The 18,454-nt window shown below is 43.7% G+C and overlaps 1 protein-coding gene across 1 annotated transcript in view; it reads left to right on the top strand.

Annotated features, from left to right (window-relative positions):
* The window catches only part of PRPS2 (phosphoribosyl pyrophosphate synthetase 2), a 181,373-nt gene extending 164,026 nt beyond the window's left edge, over nucleotides 1-17,347 (top strand). The window contains exon 7 of the mRNA XM_069204704.1: nucleotides 16,062-17,347. Coding sequence (XP_069060805.1) covers nucleotides 16,062-16,154 — 93 coding nt within the window. The 3' untranslated portion in view covers nucleotides 16,155-17,347. The remainder of the gene's footprint in view (nucleotides 1-16,061) is intronic.
* The last annotated feature ends 1,107 nt before the right edge of the window (nucleotides 17,348-18,454 follow it).

Raw genomic sequence — 18,454 nt, forward strand, 5'->3', positions numbered from 1 at the left:
CTATATTTAAGTCTAGGTTAATACACAGGGGATTGTGGTCACTGGCACAGTGAGGAATTATCTTAAAATCACAGATTAAACGATAATCTGGGGAGCCAATAAGAATAAAATCAATAGTACTCCTTTTCGCATTCCCTATGAAAGTTGGAACATTTAAAGAGTCTGGTGCCGCTTTCTCCCTAACATGGACCAGGTAAAAATTATATAGAAAGGAGTTCAGAGCTTCTCCTTCAAGTGAATGAGTAAAGTGGATTAACGACTCTCTACCTTAATTGGGAATTGCACACAATTCTAAATTTTCCTGACAACATAGGGGAGTATTAAAATCACCGACCCATAAGACAACTAAATCTTCATCCTATAATTTGGTGGAAGAATCAATAAAATCCAAAGCGTCCTCTAAAATTCCTTTAAGGAGACCACGTGGGACATTGTTATAGAAATTTAAAATCAGAATGCCTTTACACCCCCTAATGGATAGAAGAACAATCATAAAATAAGGTGAAGACCAGATTAAGGAAGCCTTCAATGATGGTAAATTTAAGGATACAAGCACTAAAAGCCCTCCTCATGCTTTTCCCATAGAGGAAGGTAATGCAGGCTGGCAGAGAGTTGTATACCCATCCAAAAGGAACGTATCTTTTGACCAAGTTTCCTGTAGACAGATTGTCATAGGATGATATAAAACTCATCCATTCTGGGTCGTTTATTTTAGATCGGAGCCACGCAATATTCCAACTAATCAGATAGGGGCTTTGATCCTAAGGGTAATGCCAATTTGTCAGTATAGTTTAAATGGAAGGTACATGCCTTCTTCAGTATCTCTCTTGGAAGGTGAAGTTCTTCGCTGAGATGTTAGTGAGTTCCAGGCCCTAACGTTGGAAGAACCTTTCTTCCAAATTCATAGAGAGTGTGGGCCTTCGGATGAACCCAAATTTCCTTCCTAAAGTGGTTTCCCAATTCCATATCAATCTATTGAGCTATCAGTCTTCTTTTCACAGCCCGAGTCAGTGGCAGAAATAGTTCTCCACCCTCTTGATGTGAAGAAAGCACTTAGGTTTCACATTGATAGAACAAAAGAATTTAGGAAAACTAAACAGCTCTTTGCAGCTTTTTCACTACCTCACAAAGGTAGTCCAGTATCTAAAAACAGCAGAATTAGATGGATATTTAAGCATACAAACCTGCTATTCTAAAGCAGAGACATACCTGTTACTTCCAGAGCACATTCTAGTAGGAAAATGCCACTATGGCTTTCCTTGGAAACATACTTGTTGAAATTTGTAAGGCAGTTACATGGTCTACACCACATACAGTTACAAAGCATTTTTGTGGATGCACTAGCATGTCGGAAAGCCAGTGTAGGTCAAGCTGTGCTGCAAACACTTTTCCAGTCAACTGCAACTCCCACAGGCTAGCCACCATTTTTATGGAGGGACTGCTTTACAGTCTATGCAGAGCATGTGTATCTACAGCCAAATATGTCATCCAACAGTAAGCATCTGTTCGTGGCATGCAGTGCTGTAGAATCGCATGCATCCTCCCTCTTCCCTGGACGCCTGTGGCAGTTTGTTACTTTATACTTGCATATAGCTGTACATATATAATTACATCTGCATGGACCTCTTTCTCTATACTTCCTCTACCTCCTTTTCTGAGCCGGCTGTGGGAAAACAGTCTAATACAAGAGTTGATGCCCATGCACCGTACCATTGAGAAGGAGTGAATCAATCCTGTGACTTGAAAATGCTTCTTCGAAGAAAAACAACTTGTAACATTCAGGACTCAACAATTGATGGTAGGAGTATGCAGAGCATTTGAATCTACAGCACTATATGCCACAAACAGATGCACACTGGATAAGTAAAATTTTCTTTCCACCCAAACTACTTCCACATTGTTTTACAGGTCCAAGCTCTCACTGCCTCCCATATCTTATGCCCAGCTCCGATGGGTGCACGTGACAAACCAAAATATATTAACTGGCACTTATCTTCCCTTGTGGGCCCGATCCCACTATATTATCAACCTGTTCCCTAAGAGACCTTGAAATGTTTGAATGACACATGCTCTGAACATATTCACTAAACACCAAAGGGCTTAATCAACCAGTAAAGAGTAGTGGCACACTACTGCAATATACTGAAGGGGATATCATCCTTATACAAGAGACCCACTTAAAATCCATATATGATGCAAACTTTTACAGCTCGTGGATTACAGATGTTGTCATTTCCCCAACAAATCGGATATTTCATTTGTCACACATCCTCGATCAAGCAGGCAGATGACTCATTTCAAAGATGAAAAAGGGAACTGGAGTTCTTCATTGTAAACATTAACGCACCAAATGATAATGCAGTAGACTTTTGGTGGGGCTCAGAAGAACAGCTCTCAGACCTCCCAGATAACCTGGGCGTTATTTTGGGTGAGGATTTTAACCTTAAAATGGATGGAAGGCTAGACAGAATATCTGCTTACAAATTCCTAGGTAACAAAGCACACAAGAAAATGATAATTTGCTGTTAAAACAATAGACATTTGGCGTCTTTGTAACCCTACCTGGAGTGATTATTTTTTTTACTCCTCATCGCACCTTCATGCAAATAGATTACATTGTTAAGCAACTTGTTGCTCCACTTACCTCATGCCCCTAAGATCTCAGCTCACACTTGTATCTCATTTCAATTAACAATTAATGACCCTACGCCACCTGCTCGCCAGTGGCACCTCGCCAACAATCTTCTAGAAGACCCTAACATTGTAGAGATGGAGGCAGCCATTTCAGAATTTCTCAGAGACAACTGCCCGAATGACACCTCACGCATATCACTTTGGGATGCCCTCAAAGCTACCTTAAGGGAAAACTGATACATATTGGTTCTGTTAAGAATAAAGTTAACTTAAATCACCTTAAATAACTAGATCTGTCTTCAAATCTTAAGCTCCCAACTTAGACACTCCAAAGGTTCGGCTCTTCTCTTGAAATTGCAGACAGAACAGTTTGAATGCAATAAAATTTGAAGTCAAGAGAGCAAAAAATGGATTGAGATGATCAAAGCTAATAGGCTATGTAACAACAATAAAGCTGGTAAAACGCTTGGAAACTACTAAAAAAAAAAACAGACCTGATATCATACATAAGAAATCCAGACTCTGGAGTCACTTTTGGCATATTTGACTCCTTCAAACAGTTTTATGAAGAACTCTAACTCCAATGGTTCCTTTGTCTCTGCCAAAATTACAGAATATCTAAACTTGTGTAACCTCCCCCAAAATATCTCAGCAGGACCAACTGGCGAATAACAAACCAATCACAACAAAAGGAAAATTACCTTGGCTAATACGCTCCCTCAAAACTGGGAAGGCTCCTGACCCGGAAAGGTTATTCTGCTAAATTTTTAAGAACATTTGTTAATATAGTCTCAGACACCGATCACCCCCCCCCTTCCCCAGGCAGACTTTTGGTGATTATGCCTCTATGGGCTATATTTCCGCCTCAGCTACTGAAGCTACCATTGCAGTGATAACCAAAGATGAGAAGCCCCCCCCCCCCCCCCCCCCCCCCCCCCCAAATGGAAAAAAAAATTAGACTAATTTCGCTTATCAACTTCGACTGTAAGATTTATGCAAAAATCACTGCCTCTTGCATAGTCAGTCATCTATCATCAGATCCCAAACTGACATACAGGTTTCCTTAAAGGTAGACTTTCGGCAGACAATATCATGATGCTCTGTCATGTCCTAGAAAGAGCTAAGCTATTCTCTGACAGTGGCCCTATACTTTAATGCAGAAAAGGCCTTTGACAAAGCCTCCTGGCCTTTTCTACATGCCACTCTACACAAATACCATCTGGACGAGGAATTTATTCCTATGACTATGGCCTGTACTCTGGTCAGACGGCAAGGGTAAGAGTAAATGGTCACCTATCCCGATTTGTCTGATAGAGACTTACAGTTGCAGCTTCCTCACCTTAGAATTTGCCTCTGGTGTGAACCTGGATCTGGAGATTTTCCTTTGAGCAGTACCCTTGTGTGCCATCAGGTGGCGTTGGACAACTCTGCGTCCATTGTTGGCGTTGTGGTTGCCGTGATGACGTCTGGGTCATACATAGGCGTGGCCTCTGCTTGGTGATATCAGTTATTTTCTTTCTGCACCACCTACTTAACCTGGGGAGAGCTACCCTGGTCGTATTCTTGACCTAATTCAACAATTATGTTGTGTATTTTGGTGCCTTTTGCGGTGTCAAGGGATGTCCCCGAAGACCTGGTTCAAACCATGCGTGGACTGTCACCACATGTCGGTGACGGATCTGCCCTGTTCTGTTTGAATGGAGTTGCGACCATGACCCAAAGGCATGCTCAGAGCGCGGGCCATGCAATAGATGCAGTCCCCAAAGCTCCTGGTGGCCCGGCTTTCGACTCCGCATTGCTCCTGGTCTCGCTCGAGTGGAAGGTCTCAAGACCGCTTGCAGAGTAACCACCACTTGTCTTCCTCGAAGTCTTTAGGTCAATCGTGTAAGAAAAAAAGTTGTCGAAGAAGGCTAGACGTTCTAATACTTCATCCTGTCACTCGGCCAATGCCTCCCTCCGCGGAGCCTACTTATGGGTCCACTCCTCGCCTTCCCGAATATCAAGGAGCTGGAGCGACCCCTGCCCAACTGAAGGAGTTCCGTGAGGCCATGCGTCTCATATGTGGACAGTCTGACCCTCTCCACCCCACTCCCCTTCCCCCTGTGGTGCCATCGGATCCTGGGTGGGGGTCCTTCGGGATCTGCTCTTGTGGCTTTGGCCTCTGCCTCCGGGGGTCCATCCAGATCCGCGCGGACGCTGGTAGTACCATTGGGACCTTCCCTGGCGCAGGCTATCTTCGATGCTCATGATGTTGGTTGGGCCCATCGATGTCGACCCGATCCTTATCCCTGACAAGCCAGAAAGGCATCAGCTGACGGTGCTTCAGACTTTGATGGGGCCTAATCACCCCAGGTCGGATCAGGACCCTTTTTCTTATGGGTACGAATATGAGGAGGGATTGGAGGGGTCGCTGGACCCTTATGAATACTAGCTGGATGATCCTAACATGGACTGGACACAGGAATTGGGTGAGGCCAGTGGTCTGGATACTTCTCCAGATGCTGGCATGCTTACTTTTACCACTGTGGCTATGGCAGAGGGAAATTCCAACTCCGTGCTGGTCAGTAGGACGGCTGAAGTCCCTGGCCTCCAACTGGCCTCTGTAGCAGTCAGGACTAACCTAAAAAAGGTGCTTCAGCCTGAGGCTTTCACTTTGGAGCCTCTACTTCCATTCAAAGAAGCCCTCACTGATGTCCTTCTGGGTACTTGGTCCAGACCCAGTGCAGGGGTTCCTGTGAAAAGGGCAATCGCCCGCCACCAACGGACCGCCCTGACGACCCTAAATTCCTGGCTCAACACGCCACGCCTGAGAGCCTTGTGATTCAGGCTTCCTCTTCTTCTGGCGCATTCCCTTCTGCTCCTCTGGATTGGCAATCAGAGACTGGACCAACTTGGGAAGAATTTTTCTTCCTCCAGTCTGGTGTTGCGGTCAGCGAACACCGCATGCCTTTTGAGCTGCTTTACCCATTCATTGTGGGATACGGTCACAAAAGCCTTGCCGCAGATCCCGGAGGAGGCCGGGGCTATCGTCTCTCAAGCTGTTGCTGATGGGTGAGATGCGGCGAAGTTCACTATTCAATGTTGGTTGGACACGACTGACTCTCTGGGTAGATCGGTTGGGTCAACAGTGGCCCAGAGGTGCCACATCTGTTTTTTGGGGGAATGTCCTACAAACCCTTATGGGCATGCCCTTTGATGGCACCTGTCTCTTTGGAGACGAGGTGGACTCGCCTCTCAGGAGGTTGAATTAGCCAGGGCTACGGCTCGATCCCCTGGCCTTTTGACTGCCCCTTGTCCACAACAGTCCACCTTTGGTCCCTTTTGTGGCTCTCTATTGCTTTACTTTCCTCCCAGCCACCATGCGACTCATGTTACTCAGCCTCTGCGTGGCTGGGGACGCAGAATCCCACAGGCTTGTGGGACAGGGAACGAGAGGTCTGCCCAGTCCACCCCTAGCTCTGCAGCAGCCTCCATGTCTTTCTAGTCTGTACCCCCATCTCAGACCAGTTGGAGGCAGGATTTGCCATCACCTGCTCCACTGGGAATCCATCACGATGGACAGGTGTGTTTTGCAGATCGTCCAAAGGGGCTACTCCCTTCCCTTAGAGACTGCCCCTCCGGCCATGCCTCCATCCTACGGCCGCTTACCAGAGGTTCTTCAGGTACTTCTCCACGAGGAAGTCTTGGGTGTCTTGGCCAAGGGTGCCATAGAGAGGGTCCCTATGCCAGAAGTAGGGTGTGGTTGCTAGTCCTGCTACTTTTTGGTGCCCAAAAAAGAACAAAGGCCTACACCCTATCCTAGTTCTTCGGTCCCTCAATCTCTTCCTCAAAAAGAAGTTCAAATTGCTCACTCTGGCTCAAGTCTTGTCTGCCCCGGACCCAGGAGACTGGGTGGTATTGTTGGACTTTCAGGACGCTTATTTCCACATACCAGTCCTGCCTGCCCACCGACGTTACTTGCGATTTGTGGTAGGTCACGAGCACTTTCAATTTTCTGTGCTCCCTTTCGGCCTTACTAGCGCCCTCAGGTGTTCACGAAAGTGATGGCCGTGGTTGCAGCTTATCTGCACAGGTTAGGGGTTTTAGTCTTCCCTACCTCGATGACTGGCTGTTGAAGGCAGAAATGCCCCAGAAAGCAGTCTCCTCCCTTCAGACTACGGCGAACCTTCTGCACATGCTGGGGTTCACTATAAACATGCTGAATTCACACCAGACTCCCTCTCAGGCGCTCCCTTTCATCGGAGCTGTTCTAGACAAGGTGCAGTTTTGGGCCTATCCTCCAGAGTCAGGCGATTATTCAGATGTTTCAGCCTGTATCCTAGGTGACTGAGGCAGCTGAGCCTCATGGCCTGCTGCATTCTGCTGGTGACACATTCCAGATGGCATATGCAGGCTGTGCAGTGAGACCTGAAGTTCCAGTGGGCACAGCATCAGGGGAATCTCTTTGGCATGGTCCAGATCTCGAAGGGGACTGCAGAAGACTTGCAGTGGTGGCTTTTGAATCAGGATTGGGTCAACGGCAGATCCGTCTCCCTTTCCCAACCACATCTTACAGTAGTGACACATGTCACGCCTGGGTTGAGGCAGCCTCATGCTGGAGGCAGGGATTAGAGGTGTCTGGTGTCCGGTGAAGTCTGGACTCAAGATCAGTCTTTTGGAGCTCCGGCAATCTGTCTCACATTGAAAGCATTCCTTTCCTCTCTCAAAGGGAAAGTGGTGCAGCTGTTCAAGGACAACACTAACGCCATGCGGTACTTCAACAGGGTGGAGTAGGATCCTGGGCCCTTTGCAAGAGGCTCTGCACCACTGTACGTGGCTGCATTACCCTGGTGGTTCAACATCTGGCGGGCTCTCTGAACACCAGGACTGTCCACGAAGGGTATGCTTATCCACAGGCAGCAGACGTACCTCCACCAAAACAGTATATGCCTGTTGGCATAAATTTGTGCCCTTTGAGGTCCTCTTGTTCATTCTTTCTTCAGCTCAGCAGGGCTTTGCTTTGGGCACCCTTAAAGGTTACCTATCAGCTATCTCATCCTCTCTTAGATTGTCAGACCATCATTCCCTTTTCAAGTCTGCTATTGTTGGTAGATTCCTTAAGGGACTCACCTATCTGTTTCCTTTCGACCCCCATTTATTGTGCCCCGGTGGGACCTCAACCTGTTCCTCACTTAATGTGTGCCCCTTTTGAGCCGTTGCACAATTCTCTTGCGGCTCCTTACTCTCAAAACTGCTTTTTTGTTGCCATCACCTCTGCTCGCAGAGTGAGCGAGTTTCAAGCTTTTTCTTCCAACCCCCCATTTGTCTTTTCATCCTGCCAAAGTTATGCTTTGTACGAGGGCGTCCTTCCTTTGTTTTTTTATGCCTTTTCATGTAGGCCAATCCATCACATTCCTACGTTTTACGTGCTCCTACATCCTTTTCATGAAGAGGAGACTCCACCCTCTGGATCAAAAAAAGAGCATTGGTGTTGTATGTCAATAGTACTACAGATTTCTGGGTGGACGATCAACTCTTTGGGATATGGGGTGTGAAGAAAGGGAAGGCGGTGCAAAAGCGTACCATCTCACGATGGGTACTACTTTTCATCAAAATGTGCTATTCTTTGGCAAAGAAGCAACCCCCATAGGGCTTGCGAGCTCACTCCACTAGAGCAACCGCTGCTACCATGCGGATTTCCTGTCCTGGATATCTGCCAGGCAACAACGTGGGCATCTCCAGAGACTGCTACTTTGGTCCTGCAGGAGTTTTTAGTATGATCTTGGTTCGAAGCCCACTGCCGAGGAGGTTATTGCTTGGGTATCTTTTCTAAAAGTGAGGAATCTGCAACTAGAAGCCTTTTAGCAGATGAACAAGTTACTTACCTTCGGTAACCATTTATCTGGTACTGACATATTCTAGTTGCATATTCCTTAACGACCCGCCCATCCTCCCTGCTTGCAAACTGATTTCTAGGGACAGGGATTCCCTTTTCAGGGCCGTAGGTCTGGAAAACCATTTTCAGTGTTCTTCATGGCTCTGAGTTTTGGTGTGGAAAGTCGTGAAAAGTAATTGACGTCATCGAGGTGGTGTCTATGTATGACCCGATCATCATCACGGTGATCACTACATCGACTGACAAGGAGTGGACTGATGCCACCTGACTGTGCACAAGGGTACTACTCCAGGAAAAAAAATAAACCCGGACCCAGTTTGACACCTTGGGGAAATTCTAAGGTGTGGAATCTTCAACTAGAATAAGTCTCTACCATATAAATACTTACTGAAGGTAGGTAACTTGTTCTTCATGCCCGCACTAGGTACTCACCATTGATGTCCTTTCTTCCTTTGCTTTTCTTATTGGTCATTGAACCACTCATTAACACCTTCAGGGATAACTCAGGGATCCCTGGTATCAATTTTACTTCTGGGAGACAAATAGTCACAGCGTATGCTGATGTTATTCAGTGAGGATGCTCCATTAGCCATACTCATTATGGCAGTAGTAAACAGATACTCGCAAGTTGCAGACTAATCCATGAAGACAAAACGTAAGTCTTCCTGTTAAACGTTCATTGTACAGGTGTGGTAACAGGCGAGTCTGGCCTGAAGTGGCAGCCGAGAGCCATCAGATATTTGGGCATTTGGTTCTCCTCATATCTTAATCCATTGCTCTTAATGAGCAATAGACACTGAACAAAATTAAAAAAGAAATATTACCCGGTGGGGATGAGTTGGTACAATAAAGATGATGATAGCCCCTCTAATTTCACATCTAGCATGCTCTACGTGATCTTATTCTCAGCTTTCTTTAAATTGGTGGACTCTGCCATCTCACACTTCATATGGAAAGGGGAAAAAAAACAAGGATCTTAATAAAAATTCTAAAGAACAGAGCTTCGGGGGTATAAACATCCCATACTACCCTTAATACCGATGAGCCTACTTGAGTGCCCAAGATTGTGTGGTGGCTGTGTCTACAGAAGCTTAACTCACCCCCATGGCTTGCCATTGAAGCCAATCTCAATGCACCATTTCCCCTTAGTGTCAGCCTTACAATCCACAATGTATTGAAACTTTCACTTGAACACTCTAAACAAATTCTAATGGACACGATAATCTCTTGTGTACTTTGACAACCTTCTAGACCCCCAAATGCTTTGTTTGACCTTAGCTTCCCAGTGGTATTACCAGGAGACTGAATTGGATGGTAAAACACTTTTGGGATTCATGGGCTCAAAGGTGTAAATACTAGAATATCCTTGGGCCCATCTGCGAACCCGATCCACTTTACAAATGAACTCCAACATTAACTTCTACATGTTTTTAAGAGCCTTAAGCAAATTGAAAACGCCTCACAAACCAGATTCATCAACTTTTAGGCATCATTAGATGTCAAACTGCCTCCCACCTATATAAACTTCTGGATACAGATAACTAACATACACTCAGATCATTTAACAGGAAATGGGAAACCCACACCCAATTGACAGGCTTTCCCTTCTTCAATGAAAGAATGTGGCAAAAGATCTGGAACTCCCCCTTCGAAGCTAAAGTCGCCACTGCTCTGGCACTATCCAGATTTAGGTCTATTCCCAAAACATACTGGACACCAGCCAGCCTACACAAACCCGGACTGAGGAAACTATTACATGCTGGCGGTGCGAGTAGGGTCCTGGTGAGCTTCAGCATATTCTCTTCAACTGTAAAATGACATGTCCGTTATGGACAAATAAATACCCAAGCTTTGTTGTGCCAAATCACAAAAGTTCCACTAGAAATTGACTTCATAACTACAGCCCTAATTCTGCATGCTGACCCCTGCGCAACAAATTTTGACTCTGATTCACTGGTAGAACTCCTCCAGAAGTACCAAAGCAGTCCTGTCTGACTGGAAATCCACATCACTCAGCACTTTTGACAAATGGTGGAATTTACTATGCTCAATCAGAGGTACAGATAACACCTTGTATTCTAAATTTCATTGGCCCTCGACAGCTATGGGATGCTTTTTGATACCTGAAGAAGAATAAGCCACGATAAAATCCTCCCCATGCATCTGCTCCCTTCTCTTATGGGGGTACACTTGAAAGCTACCCTACTTTCGGGGAATTATCCTAGACCCAACCCACCCATGCTCTTTAGAGCTGGATCTTTTCATTTCTCTGCTTCCACTATCTGCCTTCCCTCCCCTTTTCTCTTTTTTTTTTTGTTCTAGTTTTCATGAGCCTGATGACTTAACCTGCAGAAAACTCTGTTCTAAATATTTTTAATTATGATCAACTTGATCCACAAAGTACTAGATGCATCTATTGCTATATCTTCCTTGGAATAACAGTTTGCTTTCTACATTTCGGCTTTTATACGTGCACACTTATCAGTGATTCCATTATATTTGCGATGAAGGCGTTCTTCCCTAGCTTTCTGGACCCTTGGAGCTTTCAAACTTCTTCATACTGTTTGTTGCTTATCTTTATTGGGATCTTGTTTTTTTTCTTTAAAATAATTTTTGTTTTCATCTGAACAAACAAAAAATGGAGAGGAGCTGTCATTTACCACACTTTCACATGACAAAGTCTCTGCCTGAGCATTCTCACAAAGGGTTTGACACTCGTCTTTTGTGACTAGACAAAGCTGGGGCTAGGACAGTGAGGAAGGGGATGCCTGACAAATTGGGGGTGGAAACCTCTAGAAGCTTCCTCTGCTTTTAAGTGGACACCAGGTATAAATATTGGACCCAAACAATCAGTACACCTCTGGACTTGTGGTCTCTGTTGAGGACTGCTGTTCTGCCGAAGGGACTGCCACTCTGGTGTTCTGCCGAAGGGACTGCCACTCTGGTGTTCTGCCGAAGGGACTGCCACTCTGGTGTTCTGCCGAAGGGACTGCCACTCTGGTGTTCTGCCGAAGGGACTGCCACTCTGGTGTTCTGCCGAAGGGACTGCCACTCTGGTGTTCTGCCGTCCTACTGTGCTGACCTGCCCTGCTGCCCTCTTTATAAGGACTGGACCTGAATCTCTATCCCCAAGACCACAACGAGACTCCTAAGGGCTAATTGGCTGGCCTCCTGATAAGAAGTATCAAACAGAACAGGCTTTCCACATCCTTGAACCCAGCACATGGACTCTGCAATCTGAGTCCTGCCCTCACAAGTAGTGCCACCCCATTCTTTCGACCTTTGGAAGTGGGCCTGAAGATGCTCTAAGAGAATGGACCCATCTCCTCTGCAGCGCTTCTCCCGGAGAACGAGTGCACCGCCTTTGCTGATCGGCACATCGCTCTCGGAACCGACGCATCACTTCTATTGCTCGTATTTCCCCAAAGCAAAGACTTTTCATCATCCATTGGACCTGCTGCACAACACATCTCTACTAAAGGACATCGCCTCCAGCGCAATCCATTGAACTGCTGTGCTGCATTTCCATGCAAGGACATCGCATTTAGCAGCTCTCCAGAACCTCCACTACCTGATGCAAAACTCTCATCGCTTCTGTTGAGCAATGCATTGTCAACTCAGGACTCCACATCTCTTCTCAACCAGGATTAAGTTACTGGGTTCAGTGGACCCAAGTGGGTCTCTGTAGTTATCCCACGCTCCATTATTGTCAGCCTGAACTTGTGATTTTTTTTCTTTCTGGTCTGACCAGAAAACCACAGTTGGTACTTTGTTCTTTTTGGCACTATTTTCACTGAAATCTTTAAATTTGCATATCTCTCTAATTCTACTGAATACTACTAAATTTGTGCCTGTATCTTTTTGTGTTTTCACCTTAGTACTGTTTGAATTACTGCATCAGTACTTTACACATTGTCTCTCAGTTAAGCCCAACTGTTCTGTGGCAAGCTACAGACTGAGTACAGGGTTATTTGGGGTTTGGTTGTGACTTGAAATGCTTTGCAGGGCATTAATTTTACAAAAAATGTTTGCTAATAACTCGGCCTGTGGTTGTCCTAGGACAATGGAACCACCTTCAAAACGCACTTAGTCTAGATCATCTCTGGGTCCCCACACTAGGTTAGTGGGGACCCCATAATAATAGCCCCTCCCGCCAGTCAGTGTCTTTGTTTTACAGCTGGGAGAGGTTTTGTTTTAAAGGCCTTGTTTGTAATATCATTCAGTTTTTTTTTTTTTTCTTGGTTATTATCTGGTATGGGCTAACAATATAGTTACATTACCATGTTTCTTACAAATTATATTTTTATTATGGTGTCCTCTATGGGCTGTTTTTAGCATTACAGTTTAATGCCAGTTTTTTTTCTGATAAGGGTTTATATGATTGTATATGTTTTAATAATCACTCCTTATTATAATTATGACCATGATTCAGGCCAACTTAACATCCTTTTTACACTGACTTTTTGAACACTCTTGATTTGTTTGGGTGACCCTTCTAGTTTGTCTCCTTTGTGGCTGCCTTATCTTTTTTGGGGGAATTGTGTTAGCAAGCTAGCACCTCTGGCAGGTTGGTGAAAGTTATATTATATTGGAATTAGTATGGCAGATTTAACTTAGGATGCTAAATAGTAATATGTTCAGTTTTTTGCTGCAGATTGAGGAATACGATAAATGGAAGTGCTTTATTTAAATGCAGAGCCACTGGAGTTAAATGGCAGGAAAATACAAAATTACGAGGCAGGCTTGACTAACTTATGTGGCAAGAAAAGTCTAGTTATGAATTTACGATGTCAATAGCTCTAACCCAAGTAAATGCACAACCTATTGCATTGCAAATGCTTGTTTTTTAAAACCTCTGTTCACTATGTGTTGGTCAGTTGCAGGCTTTGTCCCGCCTCACTTCACAATTTTTCTAGACAAGCTGGTTCTGCAGGCTAAGGCTTCAGTCTTTCTTAAAGCAGTCACTCCATTTCGCATGGGCCAATCTTTCACCTTGTTTACATTTTGTCCGCTGCCTCCTCTCTTCAATTTAAAGTCTGCACTATCTGAACCCATGCAGTACGTTTTTCGTTCATTTTTTCTACATTGACAGAGAAAGTGACTTTACGTTTGATTACCTGCTTTTTGGAGGTAACATTGGTCCAAAGAAGGGTAAGATGATTCAGAAGCAGATGATTTCTTGCTGACTGTGAAGTCTGCAGAGATGTCCAATTTGCCAGATCTGCGTGGCAGAATCTTTTTACTTTGACCACCTGGTCAGACCCTTTTCTGACCAGTACTGCTTGGATATTCATTCAAGAGGTAAGGTGGGTAGAAGACTACATCAGAATAACAAGTTACTTACTTTCAATAACTGTCTTTCTGGTTTCTGGGTAATCCACCAGAAAGATTGCTGCACAAAAAGAGTGACTGTTATTCCTGCTTGTACTCACCCTCCACTGCAAAGGAGTACGGCTTCCTAATCTGTCACTCATGTGATTCTAGAAGGGATACAACTAAAAACAGAGTTAATTTTCCATATCAATATTTTTTGCGATAGCGGCTGTTCTAGATTCAACCTTAACCTTTCAGCAAACCCAGGGAAGGGGAACCGGGAAGGGTGGCAAAAAATTAAATTTTAGGATGATCTACTAATCCTAACTATATCCATTTTTAGCTATCCTCAATCGTAACTGTGGACACGAAATGGTTAGTGATGACCTAGTAGGGCATGAAGGTATGGTCACCACCTTTATTAGCAAGTCTACTCTTATGTGGACATCCCCCCCTCCTTAAAGTTAATCTAATGGAGCATGTTTTATGAACCCAACCGCTAGATGGCAAAATAATGTATAGCTGGGAATCTGCACTATCTTCAAGTGGGAAAACTGTTGTTACAGACCAGTTACTCTTCTGATGGAGACTTCTAACGTTTCTCACTTTTTGAATACTTACCCAGGTGTGGGAGTGGATCTGGAAACTTTTTCTGCAGCACTCGTGTGGCACCGGTGGCTCTGCGTCAACATTGTTGCATGACTGCTTTGTATATGCTTAGGTCAAAATTGGTATGGCAAGAGTAGCAAAAAAAAATCAATTTATTGAAGCCCAGGTCTCGGTACATTGTTCAGCATTCCGTCCATCACTTGTTCTTTTTGCATTTGTCGCCTAAGTGGGATGGGTGTGCCCATACGTGAGTCCCATGCTCTCCATGTGACTGGATTCAAGTTAGCCTGGCTAATGAGTGGTGATACCCGAAAACTGTCCCAGGTTGCTTGTTTCCTCTTCTGGGACAACCTGGTCTGGTAGTTCGGGCTGGACTGTTCCAATGAGGAGCAGGGTCAAGACAGATTTGCATCTGTCTGGGGCCAAACTGGAATGGCATAGGAAGCAAAAAAACAATGGAATTAGGCCCAGATCTCTGCTGTGGGGGGGTGAATGTTAGACATTGTCTAGCATGCCGCCCATTGCTTGTTCTTTTTACCACCCTATTGGAACATCTTGGACATTACTTATCTGCTGGAAAATTGCGGGAAGACAGTTTGAGTAGCAGTGAGGATTCTAAGAAATGGTAATTGGTTGCATTCGCTACATCAAAATATTCATATCATGCTTGGAAGATTAGACACAAATTTATTGGAATATATTTGGGGTTTATGCCTTTTAATAGTGAAATGGCTAATTGTTTTGGGGGAGGACTTAAGTATTTGTAATTCTTTTTTTTATATTGTCTGTTTTATGAGGGACTTGCCACCTTGGAGGTATTGCTTGGGTATCTGCTCAAAAGGTGAGGAAGTTTTGGTTAGAAGTCTATAAGAAGAATACATTACTTAGCTTCAGGATCAATGTTTCTACGAGACTGTCTAACTGCATATTCCTCACCGACCTTCCTACCTCTGTTTCATGAACTGGTCTCAACATAGGATCCCAGTCTAGGAGTCAGCACACTGGTCATGACCAGTCTATTAGGCCCTGTGTCTGCTGGCGCAGAAGTGTCACACACGCAACTGATAGCGTGTGTGGCGGCACCTATGTAGGCCAGCACGTCACATCTAGCGTGGAACAACATTGATGCAAAGCCACTGATGCAGTGGTATTGCTTAAAAAGTTACCAGATCAAGTCTGGCGTCTAGATAAGTATGCAAAAAGTGAGGTATTAGTTAGTCTCTACCAGAAAGAGCGTTACCGAAAAGTAACTTAATCGTTATCATCATTAATGATGTTGACCTATGCAATAGTCAAGGTGTAGCAGGCACAGTAATGTTTTCCCTTTCACAGATAAGTACATATGCAGGTGTTTGCTGTCAAAAGGAATTTTAAAAATCTATTCAAACCAAGCTAAATTAAGACCTCTACTGTGATATCTTGTAATGAGTACTGCAACTCAAGCACTGTTTGGCTTTCAGTGTTGCGTAAGGATGAGCTCTTGTGGTAAAGTACATTTGTTACTTTTCCTACAAGCTGCTTGTCCTTGCATGTGAATAAAAATGTAGCTGTGGTGTAAAGTCACCTCTTGCTAGACTATCTTTTATTGCAAATTGTTTCAGAACCTGTTAACTTTATTTTGTTTTTTCAGGTGATCGATATCTCAATGATTTTGGCTGAAGCAATCCGAAGAACGCACAATGGAGAATCTGTGTCCTACCTTTTTAGTCATGTCCCTTTATAACTAAAGGAGGCTGTATCTTCCCTACCATCTGCTAAAATAGCCTTGTGACTGTAACTTTGTACTTATTCTTAACACTTTCAGAAAGATACTTATGTCGTATTAGGACTATCTGGTTTGAATACTTTTTAACACCTCTCCTTTGAGTACCTTTATTGCCAGGGGTAAATATAAAGGCCTGGGGCAGAGGGGATCCCAGGTTAGGTAGCCTGATTTTTAGGCAAGACCAACAAGCACCTAGTTCTTAACTCTTCAAGTAACCGATGCAGTGAGAATAAATGTGATTAGCCCTTTGTGCAATTGCCTGCAAAGCTAACTCTATTTTAATGCTACTTTGGTAAATGGAAGGCTCGGTATGTAAAGCAAGGTGGGTTTTGGGAGGGAAGAAAAATTAATGGAGAAATTGGATCATTCCTGCTGCTTATATTTCAGGAGACATCTTTTTAGTCTGGTCTGTCCCATATGTGAATTATTGGTTTTTGATTTATATTAATTTGTTAGACTTGTTAACACCCACACAACTTGTTCCAGGGGGATCCCATTGGTCTTATGTTCCTGCACTTTTCTGATGCCAGTAATACTGGAAATCTACTCAGGGGCTTGTGGTATTTGTTCCTTTATAGTAATATCTTCTTCCTGTCATCTCATTGATGATTTCTTTTTTAACTAAACTTGTTAGTCTTAGCTCGAAATGCCCCCTTGAGGAAGCGTCTGGTCTTGATATCGAAGGAGGTTGACAGTGAGTGCCATTGCTGTGGAAACCAATTTGAGCATCCCATTCAGAAACTGCAATTCTTTTTGAGTGGAAGATAATGTTGATAGGAAGGGCTGTTTACACCCTTCCCTGTTGGGGACAAAACCAACATGGGCATGTTACTGCTATCCTTGGTGAGAAATGTTGAGACGCATGTTAGAAAAAACATAATGTGATCGGTTATTAATAGAATATACTAGACTTGCATCAGTCACTCTTAGTTTGTGAATCACACACAAATCTGCATAAAGTAACCCTCAGTAGTCCAACATGCCTATTGTCACTTATAGCAGTATTTGAACTTTAAAAGGAACCAATTATATGTATGTTCTTTAAATACCAAAGCTAGGTCAAATAAAGAAAGCATAATAAATATACCAAATCCCTTCTTCCCTGTTCTGTTTGAAGCAAATTTACAGTTTCAATAAATATTTTTCTTTAATTTTTGCATATTTGTTTTCTGTAACTATTTACTTTAAAAGTCAATGCTCTGCTAAAGCATGCTGAATAAACTATGGTGATGTCTTGGATACATTTTATTGCTATTCTAATAATCTTTCTGGCAAAACATTTTCAAACTTAATTTTTCTCGTTTACTCTTATGAGGTTTTAATAAGTATAAGAAAAGGACTGTATTTGTAGACTGTAAGAATTCAATTTAATTTATACCACAGCAGTAATACTTTAGTCATGGAAATTATCTAGTTGTGGCTTTGTGCTATTTTATTACTAAATTAGTCGTAACAAGCATGAACTAGAGTCACACAGCACAAAGACCTTTCTAGTTGTGGTCCAGTGAGAAAACGGTCATTCATTCTTCCTTACTGTTCTTCCATCAACTGTACCTCTGTCTTCTGCAGCTGCAACAACCAACTAGAGCAACCTCCATCCCATTTCAGTGACTCTCGATCACATTCTCTGGGACAACTGAGTATATGGGTATTGAAAAATGTGTTCAACCCACCCTTCAAAAGGGTAAATCCATTGGCCTAATAAGAGGAGATTGGTGCGCTTCTTACAAAAGTTTTATACTCTCCTGAATTTAACGTGTGGTTTTGCAGGGTCAATTGGTTCTGGATTCATATGCTGCGCATCATTCTGACTCCTTGGGAAATGTGGCCTGTTTACAGGGGTATATTGCATATGTAACTGATCTATTCTAAAGGTTGCCGCTTGTAAACCAAATGCATCAATAGTTGTTCTGAACACTATTCCGAGGTATAAAAAGGAATATTTACGACTGCATGTATATGCGTAATATACTAAGTGGAGAGCAGCCTTCTCTGTTGCTAAAGTTGATGCATCACCTAATAGGATCACATGTTCGAAGAATGTGTCTCGACCTCATTGTTAGATTGTTTTCTTCTGGCATCTGGTGCAGACATGTGCTTCGGTTCGACACCCACCGATGTGGTGCACTCTTCTCAGTTTACACAGTTCCGACCCTCAGTCAGTTTTATTAATTGCGTTGTTGTTTTTGTTTTGTGACTCCTCGTGATGGAATGGATGCCTTTCTGTTACTGTCCTGTCACGCAAAATACCCTTGGAC

The sequence above is a fragment of the Pleurodeles waltl genome, chromosome 8 (assembly GCF_031143425.1).
Source record: "Pleurodeles waltl isolate 20211129_DDA chromosome 8, aPleWal1.hap1.20221129, whole genome shotgun sequence".
NCBI classification, from domain to species: Eukaryota; Metazoa; Chordata; class Amphibia; order Caudata; family Salamandridae; genus Pleurodeles; species Pleurodeles waltl.